Genomic DNA, 18,216 nt, shown 5'->3' on the forward strand with positions numbered 1-18,216 from the left:
ATGTTAAAGTAACTGGTCTATAATTTCCTGGGTTTGTCTCTTCCTGGTTTGTGTATTGGAGTTATGACAGCTTCCTTCCAGCTTTGTGGCAGTTTCTCGCTCTCCCACACTTTATGATCTAACTCCAATAAAACCTCCTTGGATGATTGACTGAGATGGTTTGTCATTAACTAACAAACCTGATCTTTGCCTGGTGCTGACATCTTGGTTTTCTTGAGAGATGGGTTCAGCTCTGTCTTTGTAAATGTCTTATTTAGTCGATCATCTGTGTCTTCTTCATGCTGTAATAACTCTTCATCCTCTGCTCTCGTAGTTTCTCTTCCTCTGTTCCCCTCTTCACTGATATTGTCACAACTGTGGATTTGAACTAAAGTTTTTCTCACCATCTCTGCTTTCTCTTCATCTTTTACTGTTGTTCCTTCATTTCAAACTGGATTCCCATGTTCTCTTTTAACATAATTCATTCTTCTCATCATTCTATCCATATATGTTTCCTTCCCACTAAATTACAAAATGACCTCCACAATTACTTCTTTACATTTTTTATGGTTTTCCTTACATTTGCTTTTATGTTCAATAAGCTTCTGAAAACTCTGATTCCTTCTCAACATGTTAAAAGCTTTATTTCCAGCCTCAGTTGCTTCATCACATTCCTTTGTCCACCAAGGTACAGTCTTCTTTTTGTGTTGACCTCCCTTCTTCTGAGTGGATTTCTTTGCAGCCTCTAAAACAGCTTTACAAACACCATCATCGACATCATGAACATCTTCATTACTATCAGTTGTTTGCATTTCTTACTCACTGATAGGTCTAAATGTTTCCCAATCAGCTCTACTGAACGACCATTTCTGTGACCCGTCAGTGTCACATGTTCCCAAACTCAGTCCTGCTTCTATCGCTATGGGGTAGTGGTCACTTCCTACAGTTGTTCCTCTAACTACTGATGAACCATGAACAAACACCTGCCAATGAGTCTGACACTAGTGTAAGATCTAATGAGTCTTCTGTTCCCTCTGTCATTGAAGCTACTGGGTTTTTATTCTCCATTAATTCTTCATCACCATTCCATCCTTGACTTTTTTATTACTTTACAATCAGCGGCCCATATTACATAGAGCCTGAAATCTGTATAAACAGCTGACAAATATCTAGTTTGATGTTAAAGAGGCTCAGTCATTTCCTCCAACAGCTGCTCACTGTAGTTTGGATCAAACTAACTGTGGAGAGTGAAGCTCTGACATGTGAAGCTCATCATTCAGGCTGTAAAATGATCCTGCAAAGTGTGGTCAACTCTGTTAGATCCCAGCTCATCCAGGTTCACCAACACACTGCTCTCTTCTTCTGTGGCTGCTTCTCTGCTCCACCACGGCCCTTTAATTACTGACATCTTTACATCTCTGTCATGTTCATCAGCTGCAGCAAAAATATGCACAAGAAAAAAGTCAAACTCTTCTTTGCTGGGATCATTTCACAAGAAACCAGTTCCTCAGCAGTCACCGTTAATACACTGATATGTCAGAGGAACCAGGGGAAGTTATTTTCTGCGACACTACGGCAGCTGTTACAGGAAGTGATGTCACTGCAGAAGCTCAACACACTAAACACTGTTACAGAGACAGTTTGGAGGTTCACAGGTTTGTAGCAGGTCTCTTACTGTGAGTCTGAGGGTCCAGGTTCAGGACTGAAAAATGGGGATTCATCTTTGGACCAGTGGCTCTTCACAGACAGACAGCTGGGTCCTGGAGACTCTGCTCTGTCCTCCTCTTCCTCCACACAATCACTCATCTTCAGGACTTCAGTCAGTCTGAGAGGGAAACCAGTAACACTGACTGTGAGCTCACACACACACGAGTCAGGACAAACAAGCTGCTCAAGACACACACCCAGAAACACACACACACACACACACACACACACACACACACACACACACACACACACAGGTTTTCCTCTCAGTGTCTCTGTGTGGACAGAAGTTCACTGTGACTCTTCTTCCCTCCACAGTCCACAGGGACAAACTGACTCAGAGACTTTGACAGTAAAATAATAATAATGTTGTGTTAACACTCACCTGCCTCAGCCTTCAGTTTCCCTCCTTCTGCTCTGTCCACTTCAAATGGAGTCTGAGTTCACTGAACACTTTCAGCTGCTCCTCCCCTCTGCAGGTACAAGAAGTCATATGACTCTGTGTGTGTGTGTGTGTGTGTGTGTGTGTGTGTATGTGTTAAAAAAAAGTCTGACATGTTCTACAAGGACTGCACAATCCAGAAAATCTCAGGATTGGATTCAAAATTGACTCTGGTTGTGTAACAAGATGATGAAACAGCATTTTTCTGACCTAGAAAACAAAACATTTAAAATGAAGCATCTTCTAAACTTTCAGGAGTTTGTATGAATCCTGAACTTCATTCCTGCAGACTGGTGAACCCCTCTCTCCCTTCAGAACAACTGCTGCTGACTGTTCACACTGAGAAACAGCATTGTTCATGACCTGAGTCAGCGAGTGAACGAGTGAGTGAGTCAGTGAGTGAGTGAGTCAGTGAGTTAGTAGGTATATAAAATAGTATAGTATAGTATATAAAAACTACTACAGTTAGCAGGTGTAACTGGTCCAGGCCACTGGAGCTGGTTGGAAACGAACCGTGTCAGAGCCATTATGTTAAGATATAATGACAATACAACAATAAAAATACAACAGTGTAGAATCTCAGTGTTTACCTGAGCTTACCTTTGGTGAAATGTGTGAACTCTGATGGTTGCCAGTGTTTGCCCTCCCCAGGGACGGAGGCACATTTGATTGTACAGATCCACAATCTCCTCCTCTCTGGGTTTTCTTTCTCTGACAGGATTCTGTAGAAGCACAAGTCAGACTTGTCTCCTCGTCTGTTGGTGCATCCAGCTGCACAAAGACTGTTCTGGCCAAACAAACCAAACAACCTTGTTATGGAAGGAAGCATTGGGTGCGTTGGAGATGGACTTAAGCTGACTTCACCTGACTTGATAGTCAACGTGATCTACCAGTGCAACATGTCAGACTGATTTATGTCAACATGTCAGACCGTTTAGCAAAACCTATAAACTCTGTTTACTCACCCAAACACATGGTTCTGAAACCTTTTCAGGCCAAAGACAAGTTTAGACCAGTCTCTTGACACATGAAATTACATTTAGTACGGAGGTCATGTTCTAGTCTGACATTAAACTCAGAGAGAAGAAGAAGACAGGTACAGTAACAATAACAACATGTGGAATGACAGCAGCAGGTTCAGGTGCAGCAGCAGGTCCAGAAAAAAACACACCATGTCTGGTGTCTGCAGTTTATGATCTGACTCAGATCATCAGGACAAGTTGTAGAGGAGCAGAAGTCAGTGTGTAAACGGAGCCACAGGAGGAAACAGCTCAGAGACAGACATCAGATCTGTACAGAGTTCAGGCTGAGTGAGTCTCAGTTGTTCACTTTATCTTAACAACATGTCGTCAACATGTTCATGATCTCAAATTACAGCTGAAACGATTCCTCAAGAAACTCCATTAATGAAAGTCATGGAGGCAAATTCTTTGTATCCAAGCTTCATTTAATCCATATGACGGCTCAGTTCTCTGCTTACACTGTTGATACATGAGGGAGGGCAGACGTGATTTGATGGAACAGTTTGGAAAATGGAGAAAAAGAAGGAAAATTACAAGGGGTCAGGTGAAGAGACAGGCCAGAGGTGGGATTTAAAAAACAACAAAAATAAAACTCTGTCTATTATAAAACAGAACTAGCCTCATCCAGAAGGAACAATCCTGCCAGAACTTGTTTGGCCTCTTACACCATGCCACAAAGTGAACCAAGAAGACAGTAAATGCTTTACGCTGGAACTGCAGTTAGGTTAAAACCTGTAGTTCTGAAAGTTAAGCTCTATCAACTTAAAGGCAGGATGTTATTATTTTATTTATTTTTCTATTTATGCCTTATTTTGCCTTGTGTGCATTTAGGAAATGACTGTTTGACAATTTGAAATGACTTACCTCAGAACTTCAATTAGAAGCCGAGTCCATTTTACTGTCCTGGTTTGGCTGCACAGTTTGTCAAATAAACACAGGTCTCAATTAGACGCCCGGTTCTCTGGATGTATCGTCCCTGTCAGTTATCTAATTTGTTCATGCAAATAAAGGTTTAAATAACTATGGCAATCTTCAGCTTTCGTCCTTTCTAAAGTAGGCTACCTGTGTTTTGATATGGTCCTCTCTCTCTCTCTCTCTCTCTCTGTACATGAGGTTGTCCTACATTCGCTGTCTCTCAGAGCTAGATCACATGAATTTGTTGTAATATGTTATTGGATAGCCTAAATTAACAGGAGCATTATTCATACTGAATTAATTAATCAATTTGACAGTATTTCCCATAATTCCTGTGCATGAGTTTTGTGCAGATGGAATTAATGGCCTGTCCCATGTAGACACCTGTCCCAAATATAGGTCAGTGGAATTCAGTGACTGAAGCAGATAAAAGCCCGAGCTATCAATTTAAGTTTTATGGTTCTTATTTTTTATGTATTTGTTTTTGAATTTCAAAACCAATAATATAGCATGGTTAGTTTTTACAGATAATATTGTATGAAAAATTAGCAATAAAAATGAAGTGATTTTTCTTGAAAGTAAACCACTTACTTTCTCATTTTATGAGACCTGTCTTCTCTTTTTATATTTTCTATTGCTCTTTAATAAGACAAAAATAGTTCTTATCAAGATACTCGATCAATCGATAGAATAATTGGTAGAATACTCAATTATTAAATGAATCAGCAGCTGCAGTCTGATGTCAAGTTACTGTTCCTGTATGTGAACTATGACGATGACTTCTGTTGTAGCAACGCTCCACACACAATGTTCACCGAGGATAACATTAGCTTGTTTAGGCTAACATTAGCTTGTATAGGCTTTAGGTTTCTGTTAGCTTGTTTAGGCTTTAGGCTCCTGTTAGCTTGTTTAAGCTAATATTAGCTTGGTCAGGCTAACGTTAGCTAATTTAGGCTACCATTAGCTTGTGTAAGATAACGTTAGCTTGTTTATGCTAAAATTAGCTTGTTCAGGCTACCGTTAGCTTGTTCAGGCTACCATTAGCTTGTTCAGGCTACCGTTAGCTTGTTTATGCTAACATTCGCTTCTTTAGGCTAACATTAGCTTGTTCAGGCTACCGTTAGCTTGTTTAGGCTAACATTAGCTTGTTCAGACTAACATTAGCTTGTTTAGGCTAACGTTAGCTTGTTCAGGCTACCGTTAGCTTGTTCAGGCTAACATTAGCTTGTTCAGGCTAACATTAGCTTGTTTAGGCTAACATTAGCTTGTTCAGGCTACCGTTAGCTTGTTCAGGCTAACATTAGCTTGTTCAGGCTAACGTGGCGACAGCTCATCATGTGAGCTGGGAGCTTATAACATTAGCAGCTACAGTCTCCACTGTTCAGTCTGTCAGAATATAACAGTGACTTTTAAATGAATATTTTCCCTCCATGACTCTGTCCCCTCGTCGCTCAGTTGAACTCCTGCTGGACACTGACTGTATGGAGGTGTGTGTACATGCTGCTGACCTGTGTGGAGACATTTGTTTCTTTTCCCCTCATCAGGTAAATATTCTTCTCAGTGTCCATTAAACACTGGAAACACTTGCACTTTAACTTAACACGCTCAAAAGAATTCAGCATTATAACATCACTCACGCACTAACAGTGGAGGGCGTCTCCTGCCGGCAGCTGTGGTAACTCCAGTCTGCTTCTCCAGCAGGATCATGGTTTGATCTCTGGATCTGGATGATGATCTGCTGCCATGTGACCCAGTTATGTTCGGCAGTCACTAGTTCAGTTGTATTGTGCACCACCCACTTAGGTGAGGCTGGGTAAGGTTACTATATGTCTGCTTAGGGGTTAGGGTGGGCTATACCATATACACTATCTGACTATCAAGTGGTTGTTCAGTTATTTCTAGGTGGCTGCAACTGTCTTTGTAAAATGTTATTTAGTTTAGTCAGATTTGAAATGTGAAACCATCTCCCTCAGTTCTCTGGTCCCGTTTTCTAAGTGCTTTCTGTCTCATTCATTGTGTGACTCTTACATTGTTGGTCCCCTGGTGAACACTGGTGACTGTGTGGGAGGGTTTGCGTTGTGGCCTACCTCAGTGACTCTGTCTGCTCTGGACTTATCTTTTTCCTTCCTCTGTCTCTGAAGTCTTTGCCTCTCCTCTTCATGCTCCTTCTGCTGCTCTGTTGGTTGCTGTGACATCAGCAGCTGCCTCCTTGTCTCCATCTCTGTCTGCTGTAATTAACAATGTCACTCATCAGCTTTATTTTCTTCACTGAGCAAAAATCTTTCTTACCAGCATTTCATCATTACACTGTGGATCAGAAACAGAAATGTAACTGTAACTGACATGTTTCATATCTAAACTCATAACCCAGCAGTGTAGCAACAAGTGCAGTTAATACAACATGACAATTCATCACAAGGAGCTCAAAAGAAGCTTTTTCTGTCACATGAAAACTTTTTTTGTGATCAACAAACTGCACACAGGAATTAAAAAACAATGCAGTCACATGTAATAAAATACTTATTAAATAATCTTTATTTTTCATGTTATTGGTTAAAGAAACTGCAGAAGGTCACAAATGCAACAATTTCAAACCTTTCATGTAAAATTTCTTCCAGAGCAAGTAAATCTACACAGTTTTCCACACATGCAACTTAGACAACAAGTAAAACAAAGTTTTCTGCTTCAAACTGTGTTGTACAAGAGGAAAAAGTACGTTGGCATCGCCTGACTACAAACAGAGATGCACATCTTAATATAATGCCTGTTGGATTGTAACTGATGAAAAAAGTGACTCACTGAACAGGAAAACACAGGAAAAGTAAATTCTCCTTTTCCACAAGATGAAACAGTTTGACCAAAGAGAAATAAGAGAGTGAAGCGAGGAGGTCTTACCTGTCCACAGGCCAAATGTACATAGGACTGTAGAACTCCACTGTCCTGCAGATGATATGCAAATGAGCCTCTATGATGTCAGAGGACGTCACAACATGAGCGTTCTATTCCAGCTGTCAGTTCTATTGTCAATGAATTCCAATCATATTATACAGTGAAATCATGTAGAGCACTTTTCGTAACAAAAGTACAGGTGAAATAATGAATGGCACTGACAGCATTTCTCAGACATGTAACCGAAGCACTGGGGAGGAGTGGAGGGGCCATTCAACCTTTGACACACCATGAGACACAGCTCTGCTGCTTCATATGTGTGTTTGCACGTGTTTGTGTCATATTTGTTCGAGTGTGTTTAGCACCTAAAGCACAAAATCACATTTAACCATCTTCCTGTTTTATTGGCTGCTGGTTCCTTTTTTGCAGCTCTACTTCCTTTTTGGTGGAGTTTCCATGTTGTTCAGATCTGTTGTACCAGAGATGGTGGCTTCACAGTTCTCTGAAACAAGATTTCAGGTCCACACAGTCTAAAGGCAGATGTCCATGTGTCTGTGATCATAAAGCAGGTCTAGGTTCTATATTAATACTGTGAAAGTATCAAAGCCTCAGTCCACAGAGAAATGCACACAGCCTGTATTCAGAGACTGAGCCTTAAAACCAGCCGTCAGGACTTCTGATGCTTTGTGATGTCACATCAAAGCAGTCACTGCCCTCAGCCACGCCCCCAAGCTCCTCCTACCTGAAATCTGCTATTCGGTTTCCATGAAATCTGCTACATTTTTATCAGATCACTCAATCTGATAAAAGAATCAACCAATCAGAAGGGAGGCCTGAGAGAGGAGATGTAAAACTACACTGAGATGGTTTTTGGTTCTTAAAACCACAGATATATCTTCTGATGGAGATCAGCACTTATAGGTAGTCCTATAAATACTCCTCTGTCCAGTCACTTGTTGTTGTATGTGTAAAGCCCTCTCTCCTCTGCAGTGTTCATATTTCTTTATGGATATTTGCTCCTCAGCCTGAGTCACAGCACTGTGAGCAGAACCTGGTTAAACTAATCAACACACTTTAGAAAGAGTTTGCTTCACTCCAGTGGATGTTAATATGCTGCACAGAGTTAGCACTCCACAGAGCAGGCACACTGTTTGGCTCTTCGCTGTCTCATATAGTCTCTGTTCATTCTCTCTGAAGGTTAATGCTCTATATAAATACTGTATATTCATTTATTCTTGTTACTGTGGTCTTATTTCAGGAAGTTGTCCACTGTAACACACCGCATGAATCCCGACAGTAAAACCTGAGTGAAGGTTGTGATGTTGTGTTATCACCGTCACTGTGAAAGCCACTTGTCCATCTTGCGTTTTTGTCAGTAAATGTTATGTAAGTTCTTCTTTGTGGTTTTTGTTAGACAGTGTATGAGTAAGAGAACAGCAGACGTGAGGGCTGTGCGGGGGTCTACTTTAATCAGAAGAAGAAGACAGCCCTGGTGACGGTGATGGTAAGCTGCTGCCTTCACGGCGGCTGCCAGTCCAGCAGGCCTCCTACAGGCCTCCTTAAGACCACGTGTCAGTGGCCAGACCTCTAGACAGACAGGTCTGGAGGTCTTTGTGTTGTGACTCAAAGAGAGCCTGTGCTCAGTTCTTTGAGTATATGCTCTGAATCCAAGCTCCCTGAACGCACCACAACGTACTTAATGTTTCTTAGAAATATTTAAAGGCTTTTGTGACTTGATGGAAGCAGGTGTGAAAACACTGAGTCTCAAGCAGAGCGTTTTAAAGATTTAGAACCATCACATTTGTTACAGTGTGGAGAGCTGAAGCGTAAAATGTTACATAAGTTAATGAAACAGTCGAGAGAAGGTTGCAGGGGGCTGTATCTGTGCTGCTCGTGTTTTATAATGTTGCCTTAACTTCATTTACATTTTACAACTGAGTGAATTCAACTTCAATTTTCTGCTTGTTTTTTTCTTCTGCCTCACGATGAGAGGACTGAATGAACATCTCATAGTCAACTCAAGGAATTACACTGCGCTCCTGAACATACGTCAGTGTCCCGCAGCCCGACGACAGTCACGTTCACTTCCTCTGTGGATCCAGGACGGCTGTTTTCAGAGTGTGACAGGCAGCTGCTGGTCAGGACTGATTGCAACATCACTGACTTTCCAGCAGTGACGCAACAGAGGAATCTACCTATTGACTTGTCACTGCAGGACCCTCGTGTTCAGGAATTCATGCCTCTTTCACTGATTGATCGTTTCACTGCTGTAATATGCTTTTCAAGGTAAAACAAACACAATGGTAGAAAGAAACTAAGCATTTTCTCAAATACTGTACTCAGGTACAAGTCTGAGGTACTTGTACTTTACTTGAGTATTTTGCTTTCTATAAATGCTACTTTAGAATTTCCTCTGCTTCAGAGGAAAATGTACTTTTTACACTACATTGATGTGATGGATATATTTTAATTAGTGGTGACTTTTCAAAATAAGATTTTCTTGAGTTCTTTTGTAGAGGCAGAAGAGTACTATATACTTTAGATACTTTAGCTACATTTAGCTGATGATACATCTGTACTTTTACTGGTGTTTTTTTTTTGTATTTTGTTTTGTATAGAAGAAGAACAATCATGCAGGTGAATATTCAAAGTAAAAGTGAGGACTCACACACACAGTGGAGTTCTGCAGGAAAGCTGGAAATTAGTCAAAGCATTTTCAGCCTCTGGTTCCCTCGTTTCCTGAAGTCTCTGGGTTTCTTGAAAAGGTTTTTGTTTAGATGCCTTATGTCCTTTCACTTTTAGAAATGCTGCCTTTATATCTATTCTGAGTTGTCTGGTTTTAATCCAAAAGAATGAATTTGTCATGGCAGCTTTTCCACAGGAGGTGGCGGTGTGAAACAATGACAGATATAAACACGTCCTCTCATTCCTCAGTCCTGCACTTCAGGTTGGTAATGTGTCAAAACCTGACTTAACATGTTAGCTCGGGCTCATCTCCATTATTTGGTTTAGACTGACATCATACTGCCTGGCTCCATAAACTGTTTGTAGTGATTAAGATGTATCATATTGTTGACCTGTGCTGGAAACAGTATAAATAGTTTCTGTACAAATGTATAAGAATAGTTGTTGACTCCAGGCGATACTTGACTGTATCTGTGTAAAGGTGCATTTATGATGCACTTTGTAACTAAAGTATATTTGGAAAGTGGAATTTAGAGATATAAATGACACAGAGCCAAAAATGTGTTTGCTTTGGCCTGAGAGCCTGAAAATACACAGTAGAAGAAAAGACTGAAAGATAACAGTGCACACAGTCAACAGAAACTGTATCACCTGAATACATAAAGCTGTGGATCATTCAGCAACAGAAAGCCACGACTTTCCTGCATGTCAGGAAACAGCTGTTGACAGGCGCTGCACTCGGAACCATAACACAAGCTCGACACACGTTTTAACGTTTTATTCTACAACATCAAATACAGCAGTACATTTTTAAAGCTTCTACATGCCTTAAGAAAGGTGGCGCTCACCGGCCCACCTCTACAGCCTCGCTGTGTTTATACTCAACACTCGTAGAAACTGTTACTAACTTTTCTGCAGCACTCTGTTTCTGTGTGTTCATTTTTTATTGAACTGAGAGGCCAGTCAATAACAATGGATTACAATAATGGCTAAAATTGAGTTCATGCAGATGTTGAAGTTTCAGATCATCAGCTCAGTTGCATCGGTCCGTGGTGCACGTGAAGACTTGAAAGTGGGGGGTTGACTGTAAAATGAAGGCGTCTGATCTCTTCATGCACCTCTTGAAATATGAGTACTCTGCAGCCAAGAGAGGAATCATGTGAGAATGCTGCATGAACTAACCCGACTCTGTCCGGACTTCATTGCAAAGAAAAGCTTGGTCAACCAAATGACTTACTGGGAAAAGTAGAGACAACAGAGGCGCAGACGTCGTCGGCCCTTTGGCAGGTCTCCACTGTGTTGGTGCAACCGCCACCAGGTGAATATGGCACACAGCGGTTGCACTTCAGAGCCACACCTGGAAAACAAACATACACATATTGATATAATTGCTCCGCAGATATGTGCTTCCATTATGGAACACAAAGAGCCAGGCGCTTTCTTTATCTCACAGAAACATGGCAGCACTGGCTGTTATTTCAATCACCGATCACTAATGAGCCTTGCCTTGCTTACTTCAGATTTCCTGCGGCTTGAGCAAGATCTCGTATTCCATTGAGCAAAGAAAGAAAAACAAAGAAAATGAGTCAAATCCCAAATCAGACTCACCGCTGCCGATGCAGACGATCAGAAGAATGACAGCAAGCTGGGAGGCTTTCATTCTGACTCCTTCTGAAGACCTGATTACTGCTAAAGACCTGCTTAACATTTGAAGAATTTCATGTTACTACTGACGTCTTTCTTCTTCCTCCTTTTCTTCTAACATCTATAAATACTGTTCCTCCTTCCCTCTGCTCCAGCTCTTACAGTCTGACCACCAATAACCCTCCAATCTCCTTAATCACACACAAACCATGACCACTGTTGTTAAAAACATGAAATGAAGAAAGTATCAAATAATTACCTGCTTGTGTTTTCTGTCAGGTGCGTGAAGATCCACTGGCAGGAAGCGTTCTTGCAGACCCACTTATACTCTGCTCAGTCCACTGCTGAATAAACTGGAAATCCCGTTTTATTGTAACATGTTGGCACTGTGCAAGGGACTGCACAAAGGCAAACAATCATTGTGAAACTGAAACACAGAATTTCATCTAAACAAACTTCCCCAGTCCTCCTGAGAGTCCTGTCGACCATGTGACAGATCTTGGCTCAAATGTTCTGCATTTTCACAGAACTTCCCTGTGTCAAATCCCTGCACAGCAACTTGGTTGCTTACATTTTCCTCTACTCTACGAAATGAAATACAAATCAGGGGCAAAAACCAGGACCCCAGGACCCCCCCAAAAAAAAAAAAAAAAAGCCACATACCCACCCCAAAATAAGTAATCTCTCTTTGTATTTATTTCCCTTTTTATGCCCCTGGCATTCTGGTCATTGATCGGGCAGCTGATCGATGCACTCTGGATGAAACAAGTTGCAGCAAGTGTGTCGTGGTGTGGTGATGATGGTGTTTCGCCCTGTGGCGTTTGAGTCCGTGGAAAAAAAGAAAACCAAAACTGCAGACTTGTGTTATGGCTCTATAAAAGGCACATGCAAAGTTTAACGATATCCCAATCACAAGAGTTCAGTCTTCTCACTTCAAAACACTTCATGTTCCGTGGTCATTTAACCAGCATCATGCAGTTCATCTTCATGGCCACCAGAGGGAGACACATCATCATCAGTGAAGAGTCAGAGTCCTTCACTGTTAATGGAGAGATTTCCTTTAGAGCTCAGCTGATCGATAATCAACAATAATTGCTGTTGCAGTTGTAACAAACAGTGTATTTCATCATGAGATTATCCAAGCAGATAAAAACATTGTTGATGTCCACTAATTACATGAGCACAGTATATATAATATCATTTTATAATATAACATACCCGTGGCAGATTTTGATTTAAAGTGATCTTTTTTATTTGACCAACACGTTTCTTCTGACTGGAAAGGACATAGATGTGTGTCAAAATATGATTCAACAATGTGCTAGAGATTTTAATGAAACAAAGAAACTGTTTCTATGTTTGATTTACATTTTTATGAAAGATAGCATGTCTGAAATTATTCATACTCTTTGCAAATCGTCACAGTCTGTGGGAAAATTCAAGGCTCTAAACCATTCCAAATACCCCCCGCTGTTCTAGAGCATTCTACTTACACCACCAAAGCCATCCTGGTGAATCTGGGCCATGCTGGTGCCAACGTCTCAAGGCACACTCAACAAAACCATCAGGCAGTCTGCAGAGAAACGTGGGCTTGGGCAGCACTGGACGCTCCAACCTGACAATGCTAAAGATTAGGTTGATGGCAAAGAGGCCCTCCAACCCCAAAGACTTGGAGATGAATGATGACTGGTCACAAATACCGGTGGAGACGTGCAAAAAGCCTGTCAGCAATTATAAGAAGCGTTTGATTGCTGTAATAGCCAGTAAAGGCTTTTCCACTGATTATTGAGAAGGGTATGAATCATTCTGGACATGCCATTTTTTTCAACGCCTCATCTCACTGCTGCAGGACTGAGAGATTTTTCAGGAAATCCTGTTCCCACTGCCATCAAACTGGCTTAGATATTAACTGAATAATCTGCAGGACAATCAATCAATCAATCAATCTATCTATCTATCTATCTATCTATCTATCTATCTACCCCACCCCCACCCCCCCATACACACACACACACACACACACTCCGTTTACTTTCACTTTCAACGAACACTGTGATGCAGATTATTTTCTCCATCTGACGGTAATGTTACCGTGGAAAGTGAAAGTTATTAAGGGGTATTTAAGTGTTGTTATAATGTTATGTAATGACTGGGTCAGCGGTGTAGCAGTGGTAAAACAGCCCTTTACAGACCCTACTGTATCTTTGTATGTATTATGATTATTTTTGTTGTTTATCTTACGCTCTCTTATTGTTGTCTACTTTTATTTTTAGTTTGTAACTGTCATGGACCTGTGTGTCTGGAATAAAGTAAAATCAAAAATGAAAGTCCGGACTTTAAACATGTCAGAGAGAGCAGGAGGGTGGGGGCTGGTGTTTACATCCCTCACCGCGGGCTGGCCAATCAGCTCCGACTCAAAGAGAGAGAGAGGTGGAGCAAGGCATGAAAACACAAACGCCCCACAGAGAGAGAGAGTTAGGTTTCTCTTTGAGTCAACATGGCGGCGCAGCTTCTTCTCTCCGTCTGAAGGTAACATGAGCACCTTCTTTAACACCTGTAATGACCTGAGCCACAGCAGAAGCTGCAGTAGAGCTCTCTGTGGGGTTATTTCATCTTATTCTAAAGCTGCTGAGTCAGAGCTGTAAGTGTAAAGTCAGGACGGGCTTTAAACATGGCCGCCGGTGTTTACAGCAGAGGCGGAGGAGTCAGAGTCAGACGCAGTCAGCTGCTTCCTGTTTTTGTCTCTGAGTTGGGATTTTTATACATTTATTGTGTTTATTTTGTTAAAACATATTTGGTATTTTTATTGAAGCGATGCCGAATTGTGTCTCTCTTGTTAGTTTGCTTTTGGTTGTTGGTTTGTTGTGGTTCCTTTATGCAGGAGCAGACAGGCAGGAAACTGCCAGGGCCCCTGGACTAAAAGAGGCCCCTGGTGGTTTTAGATTTATTGGGAAGTTTACATATGAAACATAAGATGATGTTGCTATTATAAGTTACATGCAATAGCTTAAGTGCCAAGGGTGGACAAGACCCTTAAAGTTATAATCATGCATCCAAAGTCTTACTCGTTATTTATATGTGTATTAACTAATAACAAATGTGTGTCATGGTCAGCTGAAGATTCAATGTATCTACAGGCAAACACATGATTTAACATGTCTGAATAATAAAGTTTCTGGTCGTACATGAAGGAACATTTTCTGGCCTTAAATGCAGCAGTTCCAAATCAACAACTTCTTTTAAACTCAACACAACAATCTAAAAGAACTAAAATAAATGGCTCAGAAAATTGTCTCCATTTTGCTGTTAATTAGGACCAAATCACACTTTGATTTCCAGGAGATTATTGACAAATGTAGCTGCACCAATCTTGTGAAATGTAATTAAAGCCCTTCATAGGAAGATGTGTTGATAATGATTGGGAACTTGCAGACCCATAAAAGGTCAAGATTATTTTTTAATGTGATGTTTCAGAAATTATTTTTTAATTTTCAGTGTCAGTGAAATGAGTGAATGTTGTGTAATTTGAGTTTAGAGGTGAAATAAATTCAGTCCCAGTTGTTGTGTGTGAAATAATCAGCTGCAGCTTGTTTGATGAAGTCATTTCCTGCAGAGACGCTGTAGACTCAGAGACTGTGTCAGATAAACTCAGTGTGTGTGTGAGAGAGAGAGAGAGAGAGAGAGAGAGAGAGAGAGAGAGAGAGAGAGAGAGAGAGAGGCTCTTCACTTCACTGCTGCTTCATGACTCCATCTAGTGGACTGATGGTAGAAGTACAGCAGCTTCCTCCTCCTCACACTGCTGTCTGAATACAGCTGACACTGATATGAACCAGAGAAGAAGAGTCAGTCAGTGGAGGAGCAGCTGATATCTTTACAGGAGAAATTATGTAAAGTTCAGTTGATGTGCAGATGAATGATTTGTGTTTGTCTTCACATGAATGTAGAAAATGTGATGTGGATGTGAACTCAGCAGCATGGCTCAGTGTGAGGACAGAGAGGAGGGGGCCCCTCCCTCTAAAATCACTCTGTGTGGGGACCATGAGAGCCAGACCAGAGCTCAGAGGTGAGATGAGGATCTCTAACTGTCCATGACTCTTCTCCATGTCAGAGCTCAGCACTCACATCACTGCTCCATCATTATTGATATTCAAAGCTCTGTGTGTTCTGTGTCCAAGCCCAGAGCAGCAGTATGACACCCCAGACTGTGCTGGACCTGGACTTAGACCTGGACCTGGACTTAGGCGTGGACCTGCACCTGAGCCCAGCTGTGTGTCAATGAATAGTGACAGGTCAAATGAACGCTTCGTTGATTTTAAAAGAAGACAGTCCTCTGCTGCAATGAGGTACGCTGTTACTAACATTAACTTCATTAACATTAACATGTGTGTATTCATTTTATAATACTCAAAAAAGAATGTGGGTCTGTTGGATGTTTTTTCTGTCTGGTGAAGAATTATAATGCCAGGTTTGAAGTGACAAGCTAAGAGCTGTCCACTTGTGGTCAGATCAACTAAAACAGGTTTTAATGCCAGCTCTGAACAGGGTCTAATGGTCCATGACTCAGTGGTCACTCCACCATCATTACGCATCATTATGCATTATGCTTATTTTATTTACAGTGCTCACCATTTCATGTTGCATTTCAACTCAAGCTAAGTGACCTAAAGAAAACCTCAAGGCAGTTCAAACTCACAAGTAGACTGCTTCACCCAGAACCACAACACATCAGGTTGTCCCACACAGCAATACTAACACCAAGGAATCAGCCAACATTCTTGGTTTCCTTTCTCAGCACATTTCCACACAGCATTCCCTAAGGCAGGGGTCGGCAAGTAAATGTGGCTTCCGGACAGTTTTTTCTAAATTTTTGTCGGCCAGAACAAAATCAAAGGCTAATTTAAGAAACTGATTGATACAAATGCAACTCAAAGGAACTTTATTACTGTTCACACGTGGCTCTGTGGCCCACAGTCGCATATAATACGTTTGACTGATTTATTTAACTGGTGTTATTTTTTCACATCACACTTCTCATGTCCGCTAATTCAGAGGTCTGTCAAGTGAGCGACAGAACCATTGGAACTTCCTGTCAGAACATTTCAAAATAAAAGCTAAAAGCTTGTTTGAACAAAAGAATTGCAGAAAAGGAACTTTCTTGCGCTTTTAATTTGTAGATAAGATAAAAAGACAAAACTCGCTAAAGAGGAAGTGATTCAGTTGGTAACTATTGCTGTTCTGATGGGCATCAATCAGCAAACCAGGTGCTGTGCGCCTGATGTGACTGTTTGCATCTGTCATTCACTCTTAACATGGATAAAAGTATAATAAGCATCTTCAGGTGATTCTCTATTTCTACATTTAGCTATAGCTTAATGTGAGGCTGTCAGTTCAATATTATAAGATTTACAAATAAAAGTCAGATTCTAAAAATAATCTGGTCCGTTGGCCACCAGTTGCTGACCACTGCCCTAAAGTATATAACCCAAATACATCACTCTACAACTGCAAAAATAAACAAAACGGTCTATTTTATTGAAAAGAAACCCCTTCTTTTTGGAGGCATTGGTTTGGCCCAGTGATGTCACCATGACCTCACCATGACTATAAAAACCAGGAAATGCTGGGCGGCCCCCTCCCAAACAATAGTTCTGTGCGGTGGGTCAGAACAAAGGAACAAGCAAATAAACATGTTCAAACCTGCAACATAATAAAAGTAGCTGAAACTAACTCATGACTGTGTGTTTACTGTACTCTGCTTCTGATATATTATTGCAAACCCAAACAAACCCCGGACAGTAAGAGAGGCAATGTCACCAAGCAATGTTGAATCATAGTAAAGTGAACATATGTAGAAAATGGTGAAACATGGTGTAATGTGTAACAGAAACATGTAAGAGACAAGTGGTGAGTAAAAGAGTTCTCACATTTATCAGTCGTGTGTTTGTTTTAGGATCCAGCAGCAGAGACCAGACTCTCCTGAACCCAGCTGTCTGTCTTTAAAGAGCGACCTGTCGAAGGATGTTATCACTGACTTTAAAGGAGGACGTCCATCAGCTGATCAGATGTAAGCTGTAACAGGACAATAAGACACAGGTTACTGTAGAAAAGAACCAGTTTGTACAACAGGTTGTTGAGCAATGTCTGAAATCAAAGTGTTTCTGTCTGTTGTGAACGTCCACACTGGAAGGTGGAGGTAAAACTCCAGCTGTCATAGAGAGGGAGGAGACATGATGTAGGTTAAATATGGAGTCTGTCCTGGAGGAATCATAGTGTTGACCTCAGTTGTTCACATGAAAAGTGACAGAAATAGTTTGTGTGAAGAATGAAAAAAGAGCTTGAGAGAGATGTTCAAACCCCGCCTCCTTTCTCACCTGCACACAGCTGACCAATCAATGAGGGAGGAGGGTGTTTCAGACACTGTTCAACCATCTGATGAACCCCTCTGATGGAGTAAATTGAGCCCTTAAAATGTTCCTGATTCATATTTGAACTTTACACAGTGACCTGTCATCCTGGGAGCTGCCCAGTACAACCAGTCTGCATCCAGACGAGTGTTTAGTTCCATATCAGAAATACTCTCTGTCCATGTGATGATTCACATCCACTGAGGACGTTTGTGTAAACAGGAAGGAGATTGTCTACGCTGAAGAATAATAATAATAAGAAAATACGGAGAAAGATAAGCAAATGCAATTGTAGCAATAAAATGCAGAATTAAACTGCACAGCAGCTTCCACAAAGACAACAAGCTCAGTAACACTTGTCATTAATTATCCATGTTGCTTTCACTGGTAGTTGTGATAAGACCCAGTCAGGGAGTGAACATGGGTGCCTACATCAGTGTTTCCAGAAGCCTCTGTTTTGGGGACTCAAACTCCTGAGTTATGTGGATACCAGAAGTAAATGTAGCAAAAGTAATGGATTTTAAAACTA

The 18,216-nt window shown here is 41.1% G+C and overlaps 2 protein-coding genes across 4 annotated transcripts in view; one reads left to right on the top strand and one right to left on the bottom strand.

Annotated features, from left to right (window-relative positions):
• LOC139609635 (protein NLRC3-like) overlaps positions 1 to 18,216 on the bottom strand; it is a 243,837-nt gene that overhangs the window by 140,757 nt on the left and 84,864 nt on the right. The window lies entirely within an intron of this gene.
• LOC139609599 (protein NLRC3-like) overlaps positions 13,658 to 18,216 on the top strand; it is a 362,291-nt gene continuing 357,732 nt past the window's right edge. For 2 of the 3 annotated variants that reach the window (XM_071464410.1, XM_071464409.1), the window contains exons 1-4: positions 13,658 to 13,812; positions 15,228 to 15,346; positions 15,459 to 15,626; positions 17,234 to 17,347. In XM_071464410.1, coding sequence (XP_071320511.1) covers positions 15,258 to 15,346; positions 15,459 to 15,626; positions 17,234 to 17,347 — 371 coding nt within the window. In that variant the 5' untranslated portion in view covers positions 13,658 to 13,812; positions 15,228 to 15,257. The remainder of the gene's footprint in view (positions 13,813 to 15,227; positions 15,347 to 15,458; positions 15,627 to 17,233; positions 17,348 to 18,216) is intronic. The other variant, XM_071464412.1, reaches the window with a different exon arrangement.

The sequence above is a fragment of the Trachinotus anak genome, unplaced genomic scaffold (genome assembly GCF_046630095.1).
Source record: "Trachinotus anak isolate AG129_WGS33_773 ecotype Australia unplaced genomic scaffold, CSIRO_AGI_Tana_v1 ptg000026l, whole genome shotgun sequence".
In the NCBI taxonomy this organism is placed as follows: Eukaryota; Metazoa; Chordata; class Actinopteri; order Carangiformes; family Carangidae; genus Trachinotus; species Trachinotus anak.